The sequence below is a fragment of the Passer domesticus genome, chromosome 31 (assembly GCF_036417665.1).
Source record: "Passer domesticus isolate bPasDom1 chromosome 31, bPasDom1.hap1, whole genome shotgun sequence".
In the NCBI taxonomy this organism is placed as follows: domain Eukaryota; kingdom Metazoa; phylum Chordata; class Aves; order Passeriformes; family Passeridae; genus Passer; species Passer domesticus.
The window spans coordinates 3637759-3656938 of NC_087504.1; the positions used below are offsets into that span (position 1 = coordinate 3637759).

Here is a 19180-nt window from a genome sequence, read left to right on the forward strand (position 1 = left end):
GCCGGGGGGGGTTCGGGGCCGGGGTTCCAGGCCGGGGGGGTTCGGGGCCGGGGGGGTTCCAGACCGGGGGGTTCGGGGCCGGGGGGGGTTCGGGGCCGGGGTTCCAGGCCGGGGGGTTCGGGGCCGGGGGGGTTCCAGACCGGAGGGTTCGGGGCCGGGGGGGTTCGGGGCCGGGGTTCCAGGCCGGGGGGTTCGGGGCCGGCCCCCCCGCAGCCCTGAGCGCGTGTCCCATCACTTATTCATGGAGCCCGAGCCCGGGCGGTGCCGGATCTGCCGGCAGGAATCCCTAACTAGGTCAGGCGGGGGGGGCCGCCCCAGCCCCGCCGTGCCCCCCCCGCCAGCCCCGGGGGTCCCGGGGGGGCATCCCGGGGGGGCGGGGGTCGCCATAAAGGCGCTGGTGGTTTTGGGGAGGGGGGGTTCCCAGCTCTGGTGGGGGGGGAGGCAGATGGACCCCCAGCCCCATCCTGGGGCTCGTCGGGAATTTTTGGTGGGAGAGACCCGCCCGACCCCCCCTGCGCTTCCCGAGGGAATGGGGGGGTTGGGAATGGGATGAGGGGATACTGGGGGGGGTCGTGCTGAACTGGGAGCCCCCCCGGCAGCAGCGAGTGTCACTGGCCAGGCCCTGGTGGCGCTGCGGGTGCCCTGGCCGTGCTTGGGTGACATCCTGGGGACATCCTGGGGACCCCCTTGGGGACAGCCGTGTGCGGGATGTGACAGGGGGGACAGGACGGGGCCCTTCTCCCGCTCCCACCCCGGGGCGGGGCTGAGGGATCAGTCCAGGGTGGTGTCCGTCCTTCCCGGGGATGTGTCCGTCCTTCCAGGGCTCTTCCCGTCCTTCCCAGGAGCATCCTTGTCATTCCCAGGGCTCTTCCCGTCCTTGCAGAGCTCTTCCAGTCCTTCTCAGGAATATTCCCGTCCTCCCGGGGGTGTTCCTGTTCTCCACAGGAATATTTCCGTCTTCCCCTGGGGTGTCAAGATCCTGGGGGTTCCAATTCCTGGGAATTCCGGATCGTGTGGATTCCAGATATTGGAAATTCCAATTCCTGGGAATTCCAGATCGTGTGGATTCCAGATATTGGAAATTCCAATTCCTGGGAATTCCAGATCGTGTGGATTCCAGTTCCTGAGAATTCCAGTTCCTGGGAATTCCAGCTCCTGGGGATTCCAGGTCCTGGAGATTCCAGCTCCTGGGAACTCCTGCTCCTTGGGGACCCGTCGGGATGGATGAGGGGCCAGGGGTGGCACCTCAGTGGCCGTGAGGTGAGCGCTGTCCCCACGCTGGGGATGTCCCCGTCACTCTGTGCTGTCCCCATGTCCCCGTCACTCTGTGCTGTCCCCCGGCCTCAGAGGTGCCATCCCAGCTTGGGAAAACACTGCCAGGGAAAACCCCTCCTTGTCACCCCCAAACCCGGGGTGGCTTCGCCGTCACCCGCTTCCCTTGGGAAGGTTTGGGACCCTTAGGGAAGTCTGGGGACACCTTGGGAAGGTTTGGGACCCTTAGGGAAGTCTGGGGACACCTTGGGAAGGTTTGGGACCCTTAGGGAAGTCTGGGGACACCTTGGGAAGGTCGGGGACCCTTAGGGAAGTCTGGGGACACCTTGGGAAGGTTTGGGACCCTTAGGGAAGTTTGGGGACACCTCGGGAAGGTTTGGGACCCTTAGGGAAGTTTGGAGACACCTTGGGAAGGTCGGGGACCCTTAGGGAAGTTTGGGGACACCTTGGGAAGGTCGGGGACACCTCGGCCAGAGCAGCGCGGGGGGACACAGGGGACCCCGCGGGGCGATGTCACCCCAGCAGGTGTCACCTCGGCCCTTGGTGTCACCCCGGGGACACCGTGGGGGCTTCGGGGGGGTCCCACGGGGCTGCGGGGGGGTCCCACGGGGTGCAGCCCCCCGCGAGGGTCCCCGAGCCCCCCGAGCCCCGAGGAGCGGCGGAGTCCTTGGAGCTGGAGGAGGAGGAGGAGGAGGAGGAGGAGGAGGAGGATGAGGGAGGAAGGCCCCCCCGGCGGGCGCGGGGAAGGAGCTGGAGCGGGAAATGTCCCCGGAGCCTCCCAGGCTTTTAAGGTTTAAATGATTCAGAGGCTCGGGCGGAGCCGCGTCCCTCCCCTCCCCCCCGGGCACAGGCCGGGCCGGGTCACGCGTGGGGACACGAGGGACGCGGTGCCACAGCTCTGTCACGGCAGCGGGGACACGCTCAGCCCCGCAGCCGCCCCCGCAGGTGCCGAGCCAGGAGGAGGATGAGGAGGATGAGGATGATGATGATGATGATGATGATGATGATGGCCCCGCTCCCCCCATCCCTTCATCACCACCCGCAGGAGTGAGCTGGGGTCTTCCCCACCCTCCTGGGGGGCACGGGCTGCTCGGTGCCACCGTGTCCCCGCCCTGTCCCCCCTGTGTCCCCCCCGTGTCCCCCCGTGTCCCCACCCTGTCTCTCCCCGTGTCCCCTCCGTGTCTCCCCGTGTCACCACGTGTCCCCCCATGTCCCTCCCGTGTCCCCCCGTGTCCCCAGCTCTTAGGGACATGTCCCCAACCCTTGGGGACATGTTCCCAGCCCTTGGGGATGTGTCCCCAACCCTTGGGGACGTGTCCCCAACCATTAGGGACATGTTCCCAACCCTTGGGGACGTCACTTGCACTCTGGTCGGTCACACTGGGGGGGTTGGGGACACAATAAAGTCCCCCAAGGGATGGTGGTAGCTGTGTCCGTGCTGGGGTGGGGGGGGATCATCCCTGCCCAGCCCCCACCCAGGGCACAGGGACAGCCCCCGCGCCACCCGGGTGCGAGCCCCGGGACGCGGGCAAGGAGCCACGGCGGTCCCTTTGTCGCCGGGCTGTCCCTTTGTCGCCGCCCCCGGGACCCTCGGTGTGCCACGGTGGCACCGGGAAGGGAAATCCCGGAGCATCAACAGCCCCGGGGCTTCCCCATGGCGGGCGGCCAGGCCGGGATCATCCGGGATTAGCCCCGCGGCCCCTCCGGCACCGGGGCCGCATCCCAAACCCCGGGGGGAGGGTCCCATCCCAAATCCCGGGGGGAGGGTTCCATCTCAAACCCCGGGGGGAGGGTCCAGGGGAGGGTTCCATCCCACTTGGACTGAATCCCAAATCCCGGGCAGAGGGTTCCATCCTACCCAGCTAAATCCCAAATCCCAGTGGGAAATGGTTCCATCCCAGAGCCAGGCTGGGACAGGGATGGGGTTGGGGACACGCTGGGACATCTCCCTCCGGCTCTCCACGGAGACATCAGCAGCCCCAGCACCTTTCATGGACACCTTGGAGCCCACGGTGCTTCCCAGGAGGGTTTTAGGGGATTTTGGGGCCATTTAGGATTAATTAATCCCCTGGGACTGGGAACTTCTGGCTGCTGGAGCAGCACAAAGAGGTTCCTCTTGCCATGAGGTGTTTCTGCGAGGGCATTTGGGGATTAACTCCTGATCCAGGGTTCCAGCTCCCTGCTGGGGGCTCTGGCTGTGCCTCCCGGATCTGCCTGCCCCAAATCCCCGCCCGGGGCACGCCTGGGCTCTCCTCACCCTCCCCTTCCCACCGGGAATGAACGGGGCTCTCTGAGCCACCAGGAACAGGCAGGAAGGTGGCACAGATCCTCCCTCGGGCGCTGGGATGATGGAAAACACCCAGGATTCATCCCTCGGCTCGGCAGCCAAGAGGAAGGATGTGGCCAAGCCGTGGGAGCCGCTTCCCACGGGAGCCGGAGCTGCTGGGGGGGCAGGGAGGGAGTGGGGGGGCTGCAGCAGGGCCCCGTGTCCTACATTTGGTGCAGGGTGTTCTCCGTCCCTGCTGGAGCCACATCCAGCCCCAATTCCATCCCAAATTCCATCCCCATCCACATCCAGCCCCAATTCCATCCCAAATTCCATCCCCATCCACATCCAGCCCCAATTCCATCCCAAATTCCATCCCCATCCACATCCAGCCCCAATTCCATCCCAAATTCCATCCCCATCCACATCCAGCCCCAATTCCATCCCAAATTCCATTCCCACGGGCACCACAACCAGGCCCCCCCCCTATCCACAGCCTCTCCATCCCTGTTCCTATCCACGTCCAGCCCTTCTCCATCCCCAATTCCATCCACAGCCAGCCCCATCCATCCCCACAGACATGACATCCAGGCCCATCCATCCCCAATTCCATCCCCACGGACACCACGTCCTGCCCCATCCCTATCCACAGCCATCCCTTCTCTATCCCTGTTCCTTTCCACGTCCAGCCCTTCTCCATCCCCAATCCCATCCCCATTCATCCCCAATCCCATCCCCATTCATCCCCAATCCCATCCCCAGTCCCATCCCCAGTCCCATCCCCATTCATCCCCAGTCCCATCCCCATTCATCCCCAGTCCCATCCCCAGTCCCATCCCCAGTCCCATCCCCAATCCCATCCCCAGTCCTATCCCCATTCATCCCCAATCCCATCCCCAATCCCATCCCCAGTCCCATCCCCACCCCATTTCCCCCATCCCATCCCTCACCCCATTCCCACCCCACACCCACCCTGCAGGACCCGGAACCTCTCCCGGGACACATCCCGGAATCCCCCCTCCCTTGGGGCGGCTGTCAATCAATCAATCAATCAATCACTCCCCAGAACTCCGCCCAGCCCGTGTCACTGTGTCCAGCCCGTGTCACTCCCTGTCCTGTCCATGTCACTCTGTGTCCTGGCCATGTCCAGCCCATGGTCACTCCCTGTCCTAGCTGTGTGTCCTCCATGTCCCTCCATCCCGTGTCCCTCCATGTCCCCAAATGTCCCCTCCCGTCCTTTTCCCATCAGGTGCTGGGAAACCAGTGCTGGAGCGTGGGGGGGCCTGGGAGGGGTCCAGGGGTGCCCTGGGACACCGTGGGGTGCCCTGGTTTGCTCTGGGGTGCCCTGGGACACTCTGGGTGCCCTGGGACACTTTGGGGTGCCCTGGGACACCCTGGGGTGCCCTGGTTTGCTCTGGGGTGCCCTGGTTTGCTCTGGGGTGCCCTGGGACACCCTGGGGTGCCCTGGGACACTCAGAAGTTGCACCCATGGAGCTCTGGGGGGGTCAGGAACTGCCCGGGGCTGGGGCTGGGCTGGCCCGGGGGGGCTGGGGGCTAATCCGGGCTAATCCCGCCCTGGCACGGGCATCTGCCCACACCTGGAAAATCCCCGGGTGCCCAGCCCTGCCGCAGCCCCTTCATAAGGGGCAGAGGCGGCTCCCGGCTCAGGCAGCGCGCTCAGCCCAGCTCTTTGTGCCCTCTGTGCCCGTGCCCGCCGCCAGGATGAAGCTCTGTGCCGTGCTGCTGCTGGCCGGGCTCGCCAGCCTGGCCACTGCCCGTGAGCTGGGGGCGCGGCTGGCACCGGGCTGGCACGGGGCTGGCACGGGGGTGGCACTGCGGGTGGCATCGGGGTGGCAATCAGGGTGGCATCAGGGTGGCACTGGGGTGGCACTGCGGGTGGCATCGGGGTGGCAATCAGGGTGGCATCGGGGTGGCACCGGGGTGGCACTGGGGGTGTCCCGGTGGGTGCAGGAGGGAGGTCAGGGTGCCCGCGGTGTCCCCAGACTGGGGCGGGGGTCCTGGGGCTCCCGACCCCTGCCCAGGCAGGCGATGCCAGCTCTCCTGTTCCCCCGCAGGCCCCGTGGAGGAGCCGAGTGCAGAGGGGCTCCTGGCGGAGCTCGGCAACCTGCTGGACCCCGTGGAGCTGCTGGAGCCCAAGGAGGAGCCCCTGGAGCTGCTGGAGCCCAACGAGGAACCTCTGGAGCTGCTGGGGCTGCTGGACCCCAACGAGGAACCCCATGAGCTGCTGGACCCCAACGAGGAGCCCCTGGAGCTGCTGGAGCCCAACGAGGAACCCCACGAGGAGGAGGATCCTGAGGTGAGCCCCGAAGAGTCTGAGGAGAGTTCTGAAGAGTCTGAGGAATCTGAAGAGAGCCCAGAGGAGTCTGAGGAATCTGAGGAGAGCCCAGAGGAGTCTGAGGAACCTGAAGCCAGCCCAGAGGAGACTGAGGAACCCGAGGAGAGCCCCGAGGAATCCGAGGAATCTGAGGAGAGCCCCGAGGAGTCTGAGGAACCTGAAGCCAGCCCAGAGGAGTCCGAGGATCCCGAAGAGAGCTCTGAGGAATCAGAGGATCCTGAAGCGAGCCCAGAGGAGTCTGAGGAATCTGAGGAGAGCCCTGAGGAGTCCGAGGAGCCCGAAGCACACCCTGAAGAGCCCGAGGATCCCGAAGCCAGCCCTGAGGAATCCGAGGAACCTGAAGCAAGCCCTGAAGAGTCCGAGGAATCTGAGGAGAGCCCCGAGGAGTCTGAGGAACCTGAAGCCAGCCCAGAGGAGTCCGAGGATCCCGAAGCCAGCCCTGAGGAGTCTGAAGAATCTGAGGAGAGCCCTGAGGAGTCTGAGGAACCTGAAGCCAGCCCAGAGGAGACTGAGGAACCCGAGGAGAGCCCCGAGGAATCTGAGGAGAGCCCCGAGGAATCTGAGGAGAGCCCCGAGGAGTCTGAGGAACCTGAAGCCAGCCCAGAGGAGACTGAGGAACCCGAGGAGAGCCCCGAGGAATCCGAGGAATCTGAGGAGAGCCCCGAGGAGTCTGAGGAATCTGAGGAGAGCCCCGAGGAGTCAGAGGAACCTGAAGAGAACCCTGAGGAATCAGAAGATCCCGAGGAGAGCTCAGAGGAGTCCGAGGATCCCGAAGAGGGCCCCGAGGAGGCAGAGGAGCTCAGCCTGGACCCAGATGTCCTGGTGGAACTGGCAAACAAACTGAAAGGTTTGCAAGCCCTCCCAAACCCCTAAAAGCCCCAGGGGAGGGCAGATCTGCTTTGGGACCCTCTAAATCCCCCAGGGAAGGGCAGATTTGCTTTGGGACCCCCTAAATCCCCCAGGGAAGGGCAGATTTGCTTTGAGAGCCCCCCAAAACCCCCGAACCCCCCAGGGAAGGGCAGATTTTTGGGTTCTGCCTCTGTTCCAAGGCGGGGTTGGTGCTGCCGGGTCAGTTCGTTCCCGAGGGTTGGGAACGACCCCAAATCCCCGTCCCGGCTCCGAGGGGGAGGGAGCGGGCGGGTCAGACCCCCCGAGGCACAGACGGGACCGGTGGCACGGCCGGGGGGTCACAGGGGGGGTCAGGACGTGCCGGGCTTCAGCGCCACCGCTTTGGGTGGGGGGGACCCCGAGGAGGGGGCGAGGAGCCCCTCGGGGTGCTGGAGCCCCCCGGTTTTGCCCCCGCAGAGGCGCAGGAAAGCGAGAAGAACGAGGGGGTGCTGTCTCATCTCGTGGACGCGATTAACTGGCTGGTGACCCACCTGAGCAATCACCTGTTCGGGTGCGCACGGGGGCTCGGGCTGCGGCCCCGAGGTCAGCGCCCCACAACGGCCCCCGGCCCCTCCCCGCGCCTGGGGGGGTGGGGGGCGCCGGGGGGGGGTCCCAAGGGGGGATGAGGGGGAGGAGGGGGCTGGGCCGGGGCTCAGCTCCGCTGTTTTCTCTTTTGCAGGTGAGCAGTGAGCAGCGAGCAGGGCACGGATCCCGCCGAGCTCCCGGCTCGTCCCGCGGCTTTCCCGGCCCCAGAGACCCCCGCCTTGTCCCCGCTCATCCCAAATAAAGCCGATCCCAAACGCCGCCCCTCGTGTGTTGCCGGCTCTGCCGGGGGTGGGGGGAAATGGGGCTGGGGTCCAGCAGAATGAACCGAGGGCCCCCCACCCCATCCCCACGCCCGTTTTGGGGTCTTCAGCTGTGGCTTCAATCCTCCTCCCTCCCGGAGACCCCCGGGGATGGGGGACCCCTCCAGCTGTGCCCAGCTGTGCCCCAGGGTCCTGCACACCCCAGAGTGCAGACCCCGACCCCCAGACCCCCCTCCCTGTCCCCAAAGTCCCTGTCCCTGTCCGGAGCTGGGCCCGGCCCTCATTTGGGGGGGGTCGCTGTCTCCCCAGGCTCTCCCAGGGCGGGCAGGGACAGCTCGGGGTCCCCACGGGGGTGGGACACAGGGACCCCCGGGTGGCCGGGAACAGCTCGGTCCCCTCTGCCACACCCAGCACGTCCTGTCCCCTGTCCTTGTCCCTCTCCCGTCCCCCCTCACTGCGGGGGGGTCCCGGACAATCCCTGGGGACCCCCCTGGCCGTGTCCCCGGGGCCGTGGCGGGTCCCACCCCCCCTCACGATGTCCTGCGGGGGCCGAGGTTGGATTGGCAGCTCCGGGCCCCCCCCGGCTGTGCCAGAGCCCTGCCCGGGGTGGGGGGCTGCGGTTTCCATGGCAACGGCGATGAGGCGGCAGCTCCGTGGGAAGCGGGAGATCGGGAGTGGGGGGGGGGAGCAGCTCTGTGGTTTTTGGGAGCCCCGGGACCCTCCCGAGGGACCCCGGCCCCCCCGGGACCAGCCCGGCCCCCCCGGGACCAGCCCGGCCCCGGTTCCGTGAAATCTCGGGGTTGTTCCCCCCAAAAAGCCCCCAGGGCTCGGGGCTGAACCGGGGCCCGCTGGTTCCCAGTTCGGAGCCCGGAAAGGACATCTCGTGGCTCTGGCTCCACTCCCCGCTCAGCCCCGACCCGCTCGGCCCCCCAAGGATGGGAGCACACCCGAAATTTGTGATTTTCCGCTCAATAAATCCCCGCTCGGAGCAAGCCCGGCCCCTCCCGGCGCGGGGAGATGCCTCGTGCCGGTGTGAAGAGCTGCCTCATCCTCACCCTCCTCCTCCTCGCTGGCTCACATCTCCCCGCGCCTCCTCCCCCCGCTGCCGGGCAGCTTTTTCCCCAAACCCGGCGCTTTTTGGGCCGTTTTTTGCCAGGAAAAGGCGCCTGGTGCCAGCTCGGGGATGCGGAGCCGGCCCAGGGACGCGGAGGGGGCGGAAAATGAATTCGGTGCGAGCTCCGGGCAGGTGAGAGAATTCACAGCCCCACAAAATCTGCTTTTCCGGCTGCTTCGCTGCGGTTTTTCTGGTTTTTTCTGGTTTTTCTCCCCAGGAAAAGGCTGGCGGTGAGCAGGGCCGGCCCGGCGCTGCCGATGTCCCCAGCGAGGTGGCACAAGGGGCTCCTGGCGCTGCCATTGTCACCCAGGGGGCACCGAGCCGGGATCAGGCCCCGGCTCTGGAACCCCCCGGGTGGGGCCACTCGGTGTGGAAATGTCACCTGTGGGCACACCCGGTGTGGAAATGTCACCTGTGACCACACCCAGTGTGGAAATGTCACCTGCGGCCACCTGGGGCCCGGCGCTGGCCCCAAACGCCGGGAATTGGCCTCAAATAAAGGACGGAGCAGAGAAAGGGAGCGGAGCCCACCGAGCCTTGGGATCGGCCGGGTGGTGACAGCAGCCGCCGGGTGGTGACGTCAGCAGCCGCCAGGTGGTGACGTCAGCAGCCGCCGGGTGGTGACGTCAGCAGCTGCCAGGTGGTGACATCCAAGCACGTGACCTCCTGCAGGTTCCCGGGATGTCCCCGCCCGGGTAGCCCCAAAAGTAAAGGGGGGGGCACTGGGGGACACTGGGGGCACTGGGGACACTGGGGGGGTACTGGGGGGGTACTGGGGGCACTGGGGGCATTGGGGACATTTGGGGGGCACTGGGGGCATTGGGTGCACTGGGGGGGCACGGGGGGGGCTGGAGGGGGCCCCCAGGGGGAGCAGGGACAAGCAGCACCCCGGGGTGTCCCTCCAGCCCCGTCCCCTCGGGAGCCCCCCCGGATCAGCCGGGATGTGGGTCCCGGAGCTGCAGCCTCAGCCGCACTCGGAGGAACCCATCCTAATTAATTTCCCTTCATCGAGTAATTAATGGATTTGCCTGGCAAGGCTGGGGAAATCCCCGCTCCCTGCGCGGAGCTGCGCGGGCAGCCGGGGGTCCCCCGGGATCTCTTTCCTGACCCCGAAACGCCCCCCAAGCCCCCCCCCCACCCCGCTCCCGGTGTCCGCGGAGGGGCCGCGGCTCCCGGGGGATTTTCCCGGAGCTGGCGCGGGCCCCGCTCCCCGCGGGGATGCCGGCGCCGCTCCACGCCTGGGCCGGGGCCAGGCTGGCCCAGGTGCCGCCGCGGGCCCCGGGGGACGAGCGGGGCCGTTCCGGGGGGGCCGGGCAGCCCCGGCTGCGGAGCCGCGGGACAGGGGCGGCAGCTGGGCCAGGCCGCTGCCAAACGGGCAAAGCCGTGCCCGCAGCTCAACATCTGGGGCCCGCCGCGGCCGAGCAGCCAGCAGTGCCCCCGCCGGTGCCAAGGCCGCCTCCGCCTCCTCCTCCTCCTCCTCCTCCTCCTCCTCCTCCTCCTCCTCCTCCTCCTCCTCCTCCTCCTCCTCCGCGTCCCGAGAATGGGGGACCCCCCTGCGGGGATCCCCGGGGTCCCGCTGTGACCCCACGGGGCTCCGAGGGGCTCCCGTGGCCCCAAAGAGCAGCGGGGGGACCCTGGGGTGGCACCCAGGGGTGCGGGGTGCGCCTGTCCCAGCATCCTGTGACCCCGGGGTTGTACTGGGACCCCCCGTCCTGGGACCCCAAATCCCCCCAGCACCCCAAATCCTGACTCTCCAATCACCCCCGGGCACTCCCGAACCCCTTCCCCACACGGCAGAGCCCCCCAGGTCCTCTGGAGCCCCCCTCCCGCGGATCCCAGCCCGGACAAGCCCCGGCTCCCCCAAACCCCCGCGGCCGCCGGGCGGGGGGCGCTGGGGACCCCCCGAGGGGCGGGGGGCGCTCGGGGGGCTGGGCTGCTGAGGCTGCGGCCAGCAGGGGTCAGCTCCGGCCCGGGGATGCGGGAGCCGCTCCGGGAGCTCCGAGCGCGGCTCCGAGCGCCCCGCCCGGGCTGATCCCGTGTGCGGGTCCATGTGTGATTCCGTGTGCGATTCTATGGATGATTCCACGTGTGATTCCCTGTGCGATTCCGGATTGATTCTCTGTGTGATTCCCTGTGAGATTCCCTGTGATTCCATGGATGATTCCCTGTGTGATTCCCTGTGAGATTCCCTGTGTGATTCCCTGTGAGATTCCCTGTGATTCCATGGATGATTCCCTGTGTGATTCCCTGTGTGATTCCCTGTGAGATTCCCTGTGATTCCATGGATGATTCCCTGTGATTCCACGGATAATTCCCTGTGTTATTCCATGGATGATTCCATGTGAGATTCCCTGTGATTCCCTGTGTGATTCCCTGTGCGCTGCCACCTCCCCTCGGGGGGTGACACCAGGGACCCCAGCCCACCCAGGACCCCCCCTCGAGCCACACCCCAGCAGGAAAAATTCCCAGCTCTGGGAAACTGGAGCAGGAAAATGGGGAAGGGGAAGCTGAGGGAGGGGAAACTGAGGCAGGAGCAGCGCGAGAGGCTCACCCCGCGCCTCTCAGGTGCCCCCCACTCTGTCACCCGCTCCCGCAGGTTTGGGGGGTCGGGGTCCCCCCCCGAGTGTCCCCAGCCCCTGACGCGTCCCCTCTCCAGCACCAACATTCCCACAATTTCCACCGCGGTGGGGAAATTCCCCCCGGAGCCCCCGGGTGGATCACCCGGGGGGGGTTGGAGACCCCAAAACTCAGCCGAGGGGACCCCGGGGGGGGTTGGAGACCCCAAAACTCAGCCGAGGGGACCCCGGGGGCAGCGCCCCTTTGTCCCCGCCGCCCCCGCGCCCCCCCCGGCGGTGCCACCATCGCTCAAAGTGACAAGCACGGGTCAGCGAGCGCTGGCCGCAGCCCCACGCCCGGGGCCCCCCAGCCCCTCATTTCTCCCTAATTGCATTCCCCAGTGTTATGCAAATGAGGCGGCCCGGGCGCAGCTGCCGGGATTAAATTAGACCCCGTTAATACGCGCTAATTGCGCTTCCGCACGGGCCCAGGAATTCCAGCCGGGCCGCGGGGGCTTCTCCCGATATTTACCCTGGAAATTGCCCCCCACCCCGGGGGGGACACGGCCCGGGGGGACAGAGGGACACGGGGACACGGCCCGGGGGGACACGGCCTTGTGGGGGTCCCCAGGAATGGCGGGGGGGGGGGCTCCAGGGAGAAGGGGGGCGGCTCCTGGGGTGGGCGCGGCTGGAGATTTGGGGACCCCCGGTCCTGGGCACGGGTGGCACTTCTCTGGTGCCCATCGTGGGGACCCCACCCGGGCAGGGCTGGGGGGGCTGTGCCCGTTCCTGGGGGTGGGAGGGAAAGGGGAAAGGGGAAAGGGGGAAGGAAAGGAAAGGAAAGGAAAGGAAAGGAAAGGAAAGGAAAGGAAAGGAAAGGAAAGGAAAGGAAAGGAAAGGAAAGGAAAGGAAGCAGAAGGAAAGGAAAGGAAAGGAAGCAGAAGGAAAGGAAAGGAAAGGAAAGGAAAGGAAAGGAAAGGAAAGGAAAGGAAAGGAAAGGAAAGGAAAGGAAAGGAAAGGAAAGGAAATAAGAGAAGGGAAAGGGAAAAGAGAAAAATAAAGGAAGGAGAATGGAAGGGGGTAAAGGAAGGGAAGGGAAAGGGGAAGAAGGAAGGGAAGGGAAGGGAAGGGAAGGGAAGGGAAGGGGAAGGGAAGGAAGATCTCAGCCGAGCGTTCCGGGGGCCGCCGCACCCCCGGCAGTTGCGGTCCCCCCGCACAATGGTGGGGGCGCGTGGCCGGCGCAGACAATGCCCGGGGGTCCCGGGGGAGCCCGGGCCGTGTCCCCCCTTCCCCGGGGCGCCCACCGGCCCCTTTGTGCGGGTGCCGGGACCTGTTGGAGCCATCTGTCAGGGGGGGCCCGCAACAGGCAGATTTATCGGCCGCAATCTGTTCCTGCCGCCCGGGCCGCGCGCCGGGGAGGGAGCCACGGAGCCGCCTAATGAATTAATTAGTATTCCCCGTAATCCCGGCCTGCCGCGGCCGCGATTCCGAGCGCTCCCAGGCACTGGCGGGGATTTGGGGGGCAGCGGAGGGATGAGGAGGGGGTCGGGGGATGATTTTTGGGGTGTCATCCCTGTCCCCCACTTCCAGCTGCTGCCCCAGGTCCGAGGGGCTCCCCCCAGGCCCCGGGCCAAGTAAAACAACCCAGGACCCCCAGAATTTCGGCGGGGGTCTTTTTTCACCCCCTGCTCTCCCTTCCCGGGGGCTGCCGAGCCCCGAGGTCCCTTCCCCTGCCTGTCCCCAGCTCCCCCGGGCTCCTTCTGGCTCTGCCGAGCGCTAATTACGGCCCTTCGCCCGCTCATTACCGCCGCGAGGGGCTCGCAGCCCCCGCGCCCCCCCAGCATCGGGGGGAGCCGCTGCCACCCCCGGTGTCACCCCCGGTGTCACCCCCGCTGTCACCGGGGCAGTGCCCCGCACTGAGGGGCGGGGGGTGAGGACACCCCCGGGGCTGTGGCGCTGGTGGCACTGCCACATCGTGGGATGGGAGGAGGGGGGCCCGGGGGCTGTCCTGGGGCTGGGCAAACTGGGGGGGACATCGGGGGTGTCCTGGGGCTGGGCAAACTGGGGGGGACATCGGGGGTGTCCGTCCGGGGGCTCCATCCGCGGGGGTCCGTCCGGGGGCTCCTCCAGGGGATCCATCCAAGGGGTCCCGTCCTGGGGTCCCCAATAACCGGGGGTGTCCCCGAGTGCCCATCCAGGGGTCCCCAATAACCGGGGGAGTCCCCGAGCCCCCACCCAGGGGTCCCCAAGAGCCGGGGGTGTCCCCCCCGCCGGTCCCCAGCCCGGGACGCTCGGGCGCTGCCGTCGGGGTCCCGGTGGGGCCGCGGGAGGAGCCGGGCCCGGTCACTCCCCCCGTGGGAGGAGCCACGCGGGACCCTCGGCAGGGCAGGAGCCGCGGGCAGCGCGGAGCTCTCAAAACCGCCCGAGCGCGGAGCCGCCGGTGCCCGCTGCGCTCCCGGTGCGCTCCCGCTGCGCTCCCGGTGCGCTCCCGGTGCGCCTCCTCTGCGCTCCCGCTGCGCCTCCTCTGCGCTCCCCGGGGCTGACCCCGCCATGTCCCCGGGCGAGTGACACGAGTGACAGCGGGGACTCGCTGCCGTGCCCAGGTAAGGGCGGACCGGCATCCCGGGACCCCGGCACTCCCGTCCGGGGGTGCCCCCGCGGGGGCTCCGCGGCCGCTCGGCGCTCCCGGTGCCCCCGGGCTGGCCCGGGGGGCTCTGAGCCCGGCCCGGGGGGGTTTGAGCGGCCGGGGGTGCGGGGACAGGGGCGGGATGGGGGCGCAGCCGCTGCCCCGGTGCCCGCTGGGGACGGAGCCGCGGTCCCGGGGCCGGGGGCACAGCGAGGGTTCGGCGACCCCCGGGCGCGGCGGGGCCGGGCTCTGGCTGGGGATGGTGGAGGAGGAAGCGATTTCCTCAGGCAATTCCCTCTTCGTGCGATTTCTTTAGTTTTAGATCGATATTCTGTAGAAAGAAAGCAAAATCCCCTTAAAAATTCCAGCGGGACTTCCAAAGGGAGAACTTTCCCTGGAAATGCTCCCCTCGAGAAGGGAACCCCAAAGCCGGGGATTCCCACCCGGGATGGATCCCGAGAGCAGCGAGGAGAGGGAAGATCCGCGAGGATGGGGGGAAAGGGACCCCTGGCTGCAGCCTGAGGGGGTTTGGGGCAGTTCTGCAGCGTTTTGGGGCAGTTCTGCAGCGTTTTGGGGCAGTTCTGCAGCGTTTTGGGGCTGATCTCACCGGACCCACCCCCTCACCCCAAAATCGATCCTTCCCCGCCCTCACCCCCCGGTTTCCCGTTGTCCGCCAGACCCCCGGTGCTCCGCCAGGAGTTAATTGGGGCCGCGTGGTCCTTGGGGATAGCACAGCAATTAACACCCTAATCCCGCCCGGGAGCCCATCACGCATATTAAAAGTGGGATTTTCCGCGTGGGATGCTCGGGAAAGGGGAGCAGCACTTCCAGCAAAGCTGCTTAGGGGCTAAAGCTTTATGGAACGAGCCAGGGGCCGTGATGGGATTGGGGGGGCCGATTAACGGGGAGCCGGGGCCGCCACCGAGGGCAAGGGAGGCTCGGGAAGGAAAATTTCAGAGCAGGAATCGCCAGCCCCCTCTTGTCACCCCCGGTGTGACAGTCGGGGTGGAGCTTGTGACAAGAAGGGGTTCAGCAGCAGGAATAACCCCAAAATGGGATGGTTGGAAGCTCTGGGAACGTTGCTGGAGCTCAGGGAGAGGCGCCAGCGTCTCCAAAATAAAATCCTCTGGAAACTGAGAGGGGAATAGGAGGAAAAAGGGAATCCACGGGTGCTGGGAGCGGGCTGTGCCTGGAGGGAGATTTTCCCATGGCGCTGAGGGTTCTTCCTCTGGGATCCGTCCCCACGTGCCCGTCCCTCCCTTGCAGATGCCCCAGAGCTGCTCCAAGCCCTCGGACATGGCCGAGCTCGTCAGCAGCCAGGCCTGGATGGGCGACGCGCCCGCAGCCGGGGCCGAGCTGGGCGAGGGGGACACCGGGAGCGCTCCCTTCGCGCTGGTGCCGGCCCTGGCCGAGCAGCACGACAGCGCCGAGGAGGAGGAGGAGGAGGAAGAGGACGGCGAGAAGCCCAAGAGGAGAGGCCCGAAGAAGAAGAAGATGACCAAGGCCAGGCTGGAGCGGTTCCGGGCGCGGCGCGTCAAGGCCAACGCCCGCGAGCGCACGCGGATGCACGGCCTGAACGACGCCCTGGACAACCTGCGCCGCGTCATGCCCTGCTACTCCAAAACCCAGAAGCTCTCCAAGATCGAGACGCTGCGGCTGGCCAGGAACTACATCTGGGCCCTGTCCGAGGTGCTGGAGACGGGGCAGACGCCCGAGGGGAAGAGCTTCGTGGAGATGCTGTGCAAGGGGCTCTCGCAGCCCACCAGCAACCTGGTGGCCGGCTGCCTGCAGCTGGGGGCGCAGCCGCTCTTCCTGGAGAAGCACGAGGAGAAGCCCTGCGAGCCAGCCCTGCCCGGCCACTCCTTCGGCTACCAGGGGCTGCCCAGCCCCCCCTACGGCTCCATGGAGTCCCACCTGCTGCACCTGAAGCCGCCGGCCTTCAAGAGCCTGGTGGAGGCTTCCTTCGGGAGCCACCCCTCGGACTGCTCCACGCCGCCCTACGAGGGGCCCCTGACGCCGCCGCTGAGCATCAGCGGGAACTTCTCCCTGAAGCAGGACGGGTCCCCGGAGCTGGAGAAGCCCTACCCGCCCTTCATGGCGCACTACCCCTCGGTGGGCCTGGCCGGGGCCCACGGGCACGGCTCGCACTTCCAGGGCTCCGTGCCCCGCTACGAGATCCCGCTGGACGTCGCCTTCGAGCCCTTCCCGCCCCACGTGGCCGGGCCCCAGCTCGGCGCCATCTTCAACGAGTAGCGGGGCCGGGCGCGGCTTTGGGGCCGGGAGAAGAGCCCGGGATGGACGCAGCTGGGGCAGCTCTGCAGGACGTGGCCCTGGAGGTGCCACCGCGGCTGTCCCAGCTGTCCCCAGGAGCCGCGGGAGCCGTTCTGGGCTCTGAGCGGTCGCTGCTCCCCCAGAGACGCTCCCGAAGGTGCTTCCACCCCCAGGAGTCCATCCTGACAGCAGGTCCAGCCCTTGGATTGTCCAACCTCTCCCTGTCCCCCCCAAGTGGGGACAGAGCCCCTCCTGCCCCTCGGGGTGACCACTGTCCCTTCCCCGGGGGGGTCACGGAGTTCCCAGTCCAGCTGGGGCCGGGTGGGAACGAGCCGGGCACTTGTGGGAAACCAGCACAGAAACCCCCACCCCAGGGAGAAGCTTTTCCTTCTGCCATCATGGATGGGGACAACGTCCAGGGATGGGGGACAACGTCCAGGAATGGGGGACAGCGTCCAGGGATGGGGGGACAACATCCAGGGATGGGGGGACAATGTCCAGGAATGGGGGACAATGTCCAGGGATGGGGGGAGAGTGTCCAGGGATGGGGGGACAGCGTCCAGGGATGGGGGACAACGTCCAGGAATGGGGGACAACGTCCAGGAATGGGGGACAACGTCCAGGAATGGGGGACAGCGTCCAGGAATGGGGGGACAACATCCAGGAATGGAGGGACAGCGTCCAGGGATGGAGGGACAGTGTCCAGGGATGGGGGGACAGCGTCCAGGGACAGTGGTCCATTGCCCCATGATGGTGGCCCATCATCCATGCACATCCCAGTCCCTTGCTGGGGTCGCAGCCAGGCCCTGTGGCCACCCCTCCTCCAGCCTCACCCTCCCTGTGCCCCACAACCGACCTGGGAGCCTCGGGTGGGATCCTGCTGATCCCTCCCAGAATCCCAACGGGATTGGGATCCCGCTGAGCTGGATGGGACCCACTGATCCTTCCCAAAATCCCAATTTCATTGGGATCCTGCTGATCTGGATGGGACCCACTGATCCTTCCCAAAATCCCAATTTCATTGGGATCCTGCTGATCTGGATGGGACCCACTGATCCTTCCCAAAATCCCAATTTCATTGGGATCCCGCTGATCCCTCCCAGAATCCCACCTGGAACAGGAGCCCCCGACCCCCTCTCCCTTCCAGGGTCTCGTCCCCTCTGGGTTCACAGCGTCCCCTCCCCTGCTCCCAGTCCTGAGCACCAACAAAAACCTGTCTTAATTCCTGCTTTATTTATTAATTACTGTGTGTGAGGAGTCCTAATTTATTTCCTCCCGTTTTCCATGGAAATTTGGGATGTGCCCAAGGTTTTTCCCAGGCTCCTAGTGGGAATTCCCTGCCTGGATTTTGCCGTGCTGGTGCTCCAGGGTTATTTATTAGCCACTATTTATTTAATTTATTCCCCTCACCACCTGATTGTTTTGCCGGTGATAAACCCCAATATTTCCATATTTAATGCCAAACTCGGTACTTAAGGGCCATCCCATGGCTTTGGGATCCTGCCAGCAGCTCCCAACTCCTCTGTGCATTTTGAGACGAGCAATAACTTTTAAATGCTATGCAACAATTTTATTTTTTTGTTTCTCAAAGAAAATCCAGGCAACTATTTTTGATGCCCCACTGGCCTCGCCAGCCCGGTTGGCCAAAATCTCCCTGGTTTTGTACAAAGTTGGAAATTTGGAGATGATTTGAGGTCCCTGCCCAGCCCCTGGGTCCGGGGGCTTCTTCCCTTTTGTACTGGAAATGTTTTATCCTTTTGTAAAGAGAGCGGATTTGGGGTTTTTAGCTCAAATAAAGTCGTGGTCTTGTTTCAAGCAGCTTCGCCCTGGGGCTGTTGTCTCCTTTTTTGGGGGGCTGGGGTGAGGGTGGGGGGTGCCAGAGGACCCCAGCCCCCTGTGCTGGGGTCCAGCCGGGACCCCCAGCGGGGGTCTGGGGGGATTTGGGGTCCCAGGGATGGGGGTTCAGGACAGCCCTGGGGGTCCCAGAGGGATTTGGGGTCCCAGGAATGGGGAAGAGCAGAGCCCTGGGGTCACAGGACTGTTTTGGGGTCCCAGGAATGGGGGTTCAGCCCAGCCCTGGGGGTACCGGGGGGATTTGGCATATCAGGAAATGGGGCACAGTGCAGCCCTGGGGGTCTCAGGACTGGTTTGGGGTCCCAGGAAATGGGGTTCAGAGCAGCCCTGGGGGTACCGAGGCATTCGGAGAGCTGAGATTTGCCCCAGTTGCTGCACGGAGGGGACACGGCCGTCCTGACTTCACCTCGTCCCCTCCCCCGGCTCCCTCCGTCCCTCCCCAGCTGCACCCCTGTCCCCCCCCGTGTCCCGCCGTGTCCCCCCGTGTCCCCTCTCGCGGGGTCCCCCCCGTGTCCCCCGGCCCCGCGCCGGCTGTGCCGAGCCCGGGGGAGCCGCCGCTCGGCCCCGCAAGCTGCGCCCGGCTCGGGCTGAGGGCGGGGGGCTCTCCGGGGGCCCCCGCAGCTGCAGCCGGGCCGGGGGGGCCCTGCGGGGCAGCTCCGAGCGAGAACCGGGCCGGGAACGGGCGGGGGAGCTTCGCGTGTCCCCAAAAAAGGGGATTTAGGGACGGGGATGAGGCGAGCGGGGTGGAACGGCCTGGGATGGACCGGCCCGGACTGGATTTACCTGGGGGGGCTCGGTTCGGCCTGCCCCGCTCCGGGGGAGCTGGGGGGACACGCGACAGCAGCGTGTCACCCAGCCGCGTGTGCGGAGGGACACAAACGGGGCTGTGACACCAACGGGGGCTGACAAAAACTGGGGGCTGTGACAAAAACTGGGGGCTGGGACAAAAACCCCGGGCTGGGACACAAACGGGGGCTGTGACAAAAACTGGGGGCTGTGATAAAAACGGGGGGTGTGACACAAACCCCGGGCTAGGACACGATCTGGGGGCTGTGGCACAAACCCCAGACTGGGACACAAACCCCAGACTGTGGCACAAACCCCAGACTGTGGCACAAACCCCAGACTGGAACACCCCTGGGATCCACCCCACGCACCCACAGCTCCGTGCC

At 66.5% G+C, this 19180-nt stretch overlaps 2 protein-coding genes across 4 annotated transcripts; both read left to right on the plus strand.

The window, feature by feature from the left end:
• The first annotated feature begins 5115 nt into the window (after positions 1-5115).
• Positions 5116-7586, plus strand: LOC135287890 (protein IWS1 homolog). Of its 3 annotated transcripts, none has more exons than XM_064401122.1 (4): positions 5165-5315; positions 5614-6741; positions 7200-7325; positions 7462-7586. In XM_064401122.1, exons 1-4 carry the CDS (start codon positions 5261-5263, stop codon positions 7470-7472), a joined length of 1320 nt encoding a protein of 439 aa, XP_064257192.1. In that variant the 5' UTR covers positions 5165-5260; the 3' UTR covers positions 7473-7586. The 3 variants fall into 3 exon arrangements, with proteins under 3 accessions (XP_064257194.1, XP_064257192.1, XP_064257193.1); XM_064401123.1 differs by having other exon boundaries at positions 7200-7293; XM_064401124.1 differs by lacking the exon at positions 7200-7325 and having other exon boundaries at positions 5116-5315.
• Positions 7587-13414: 5828 nt separating this feature from the next.
• Positions 13415-16637, plus strand: NEUROD4 (neuronal differentiation 4). The gene is made up of 2 exons (XM_064401090.1): positions 13415-13860; positions 15150-16637. The coding sequence occupies exon 2, from the start codon at positions 15150-15152 to the stop codon at positions 16134-16136; it is 987 nt and encodes a 328-aa protein (XP_064257160.1). The 5' UTR covers positions 13415-13860; the 3' UTR covers positions 16137-16637.
• Positions 16638-19180: the final 2543 nt, after the last annotated feature.

Coding starts and splice junctions, on each gene's coding strand:
- LOC135287890 (XM_064401122.1), top strand. CDS start 5,261: ATGAAGCTCTGTGCCGTGCTGCTGCTGGCCGGGCTCGCCAGCCTGGCC. Junction 5,316..5,613: donor CGCCAGCCTGGCCACTGCCC/GTGAGCTGGGGG, acceptor GTTCCCCCGCAG/GCCCCGTGGAGGAGCCGAGT. Junction 6,742..7,199: donor ACTGGCAAACAAACTGAAAG/GTTTGCAAGCCC, acceptor TTGCCCCCGCAG/AGGCGCAGGAAAGCGAGAAG.
- NEUROD4 (XM_064401090.1), top strand. CDS start 15,150: ATGCCCCAGAGCTGCTCCAAGCCCTCGGACATGGCCGAGCTCGTCAGC.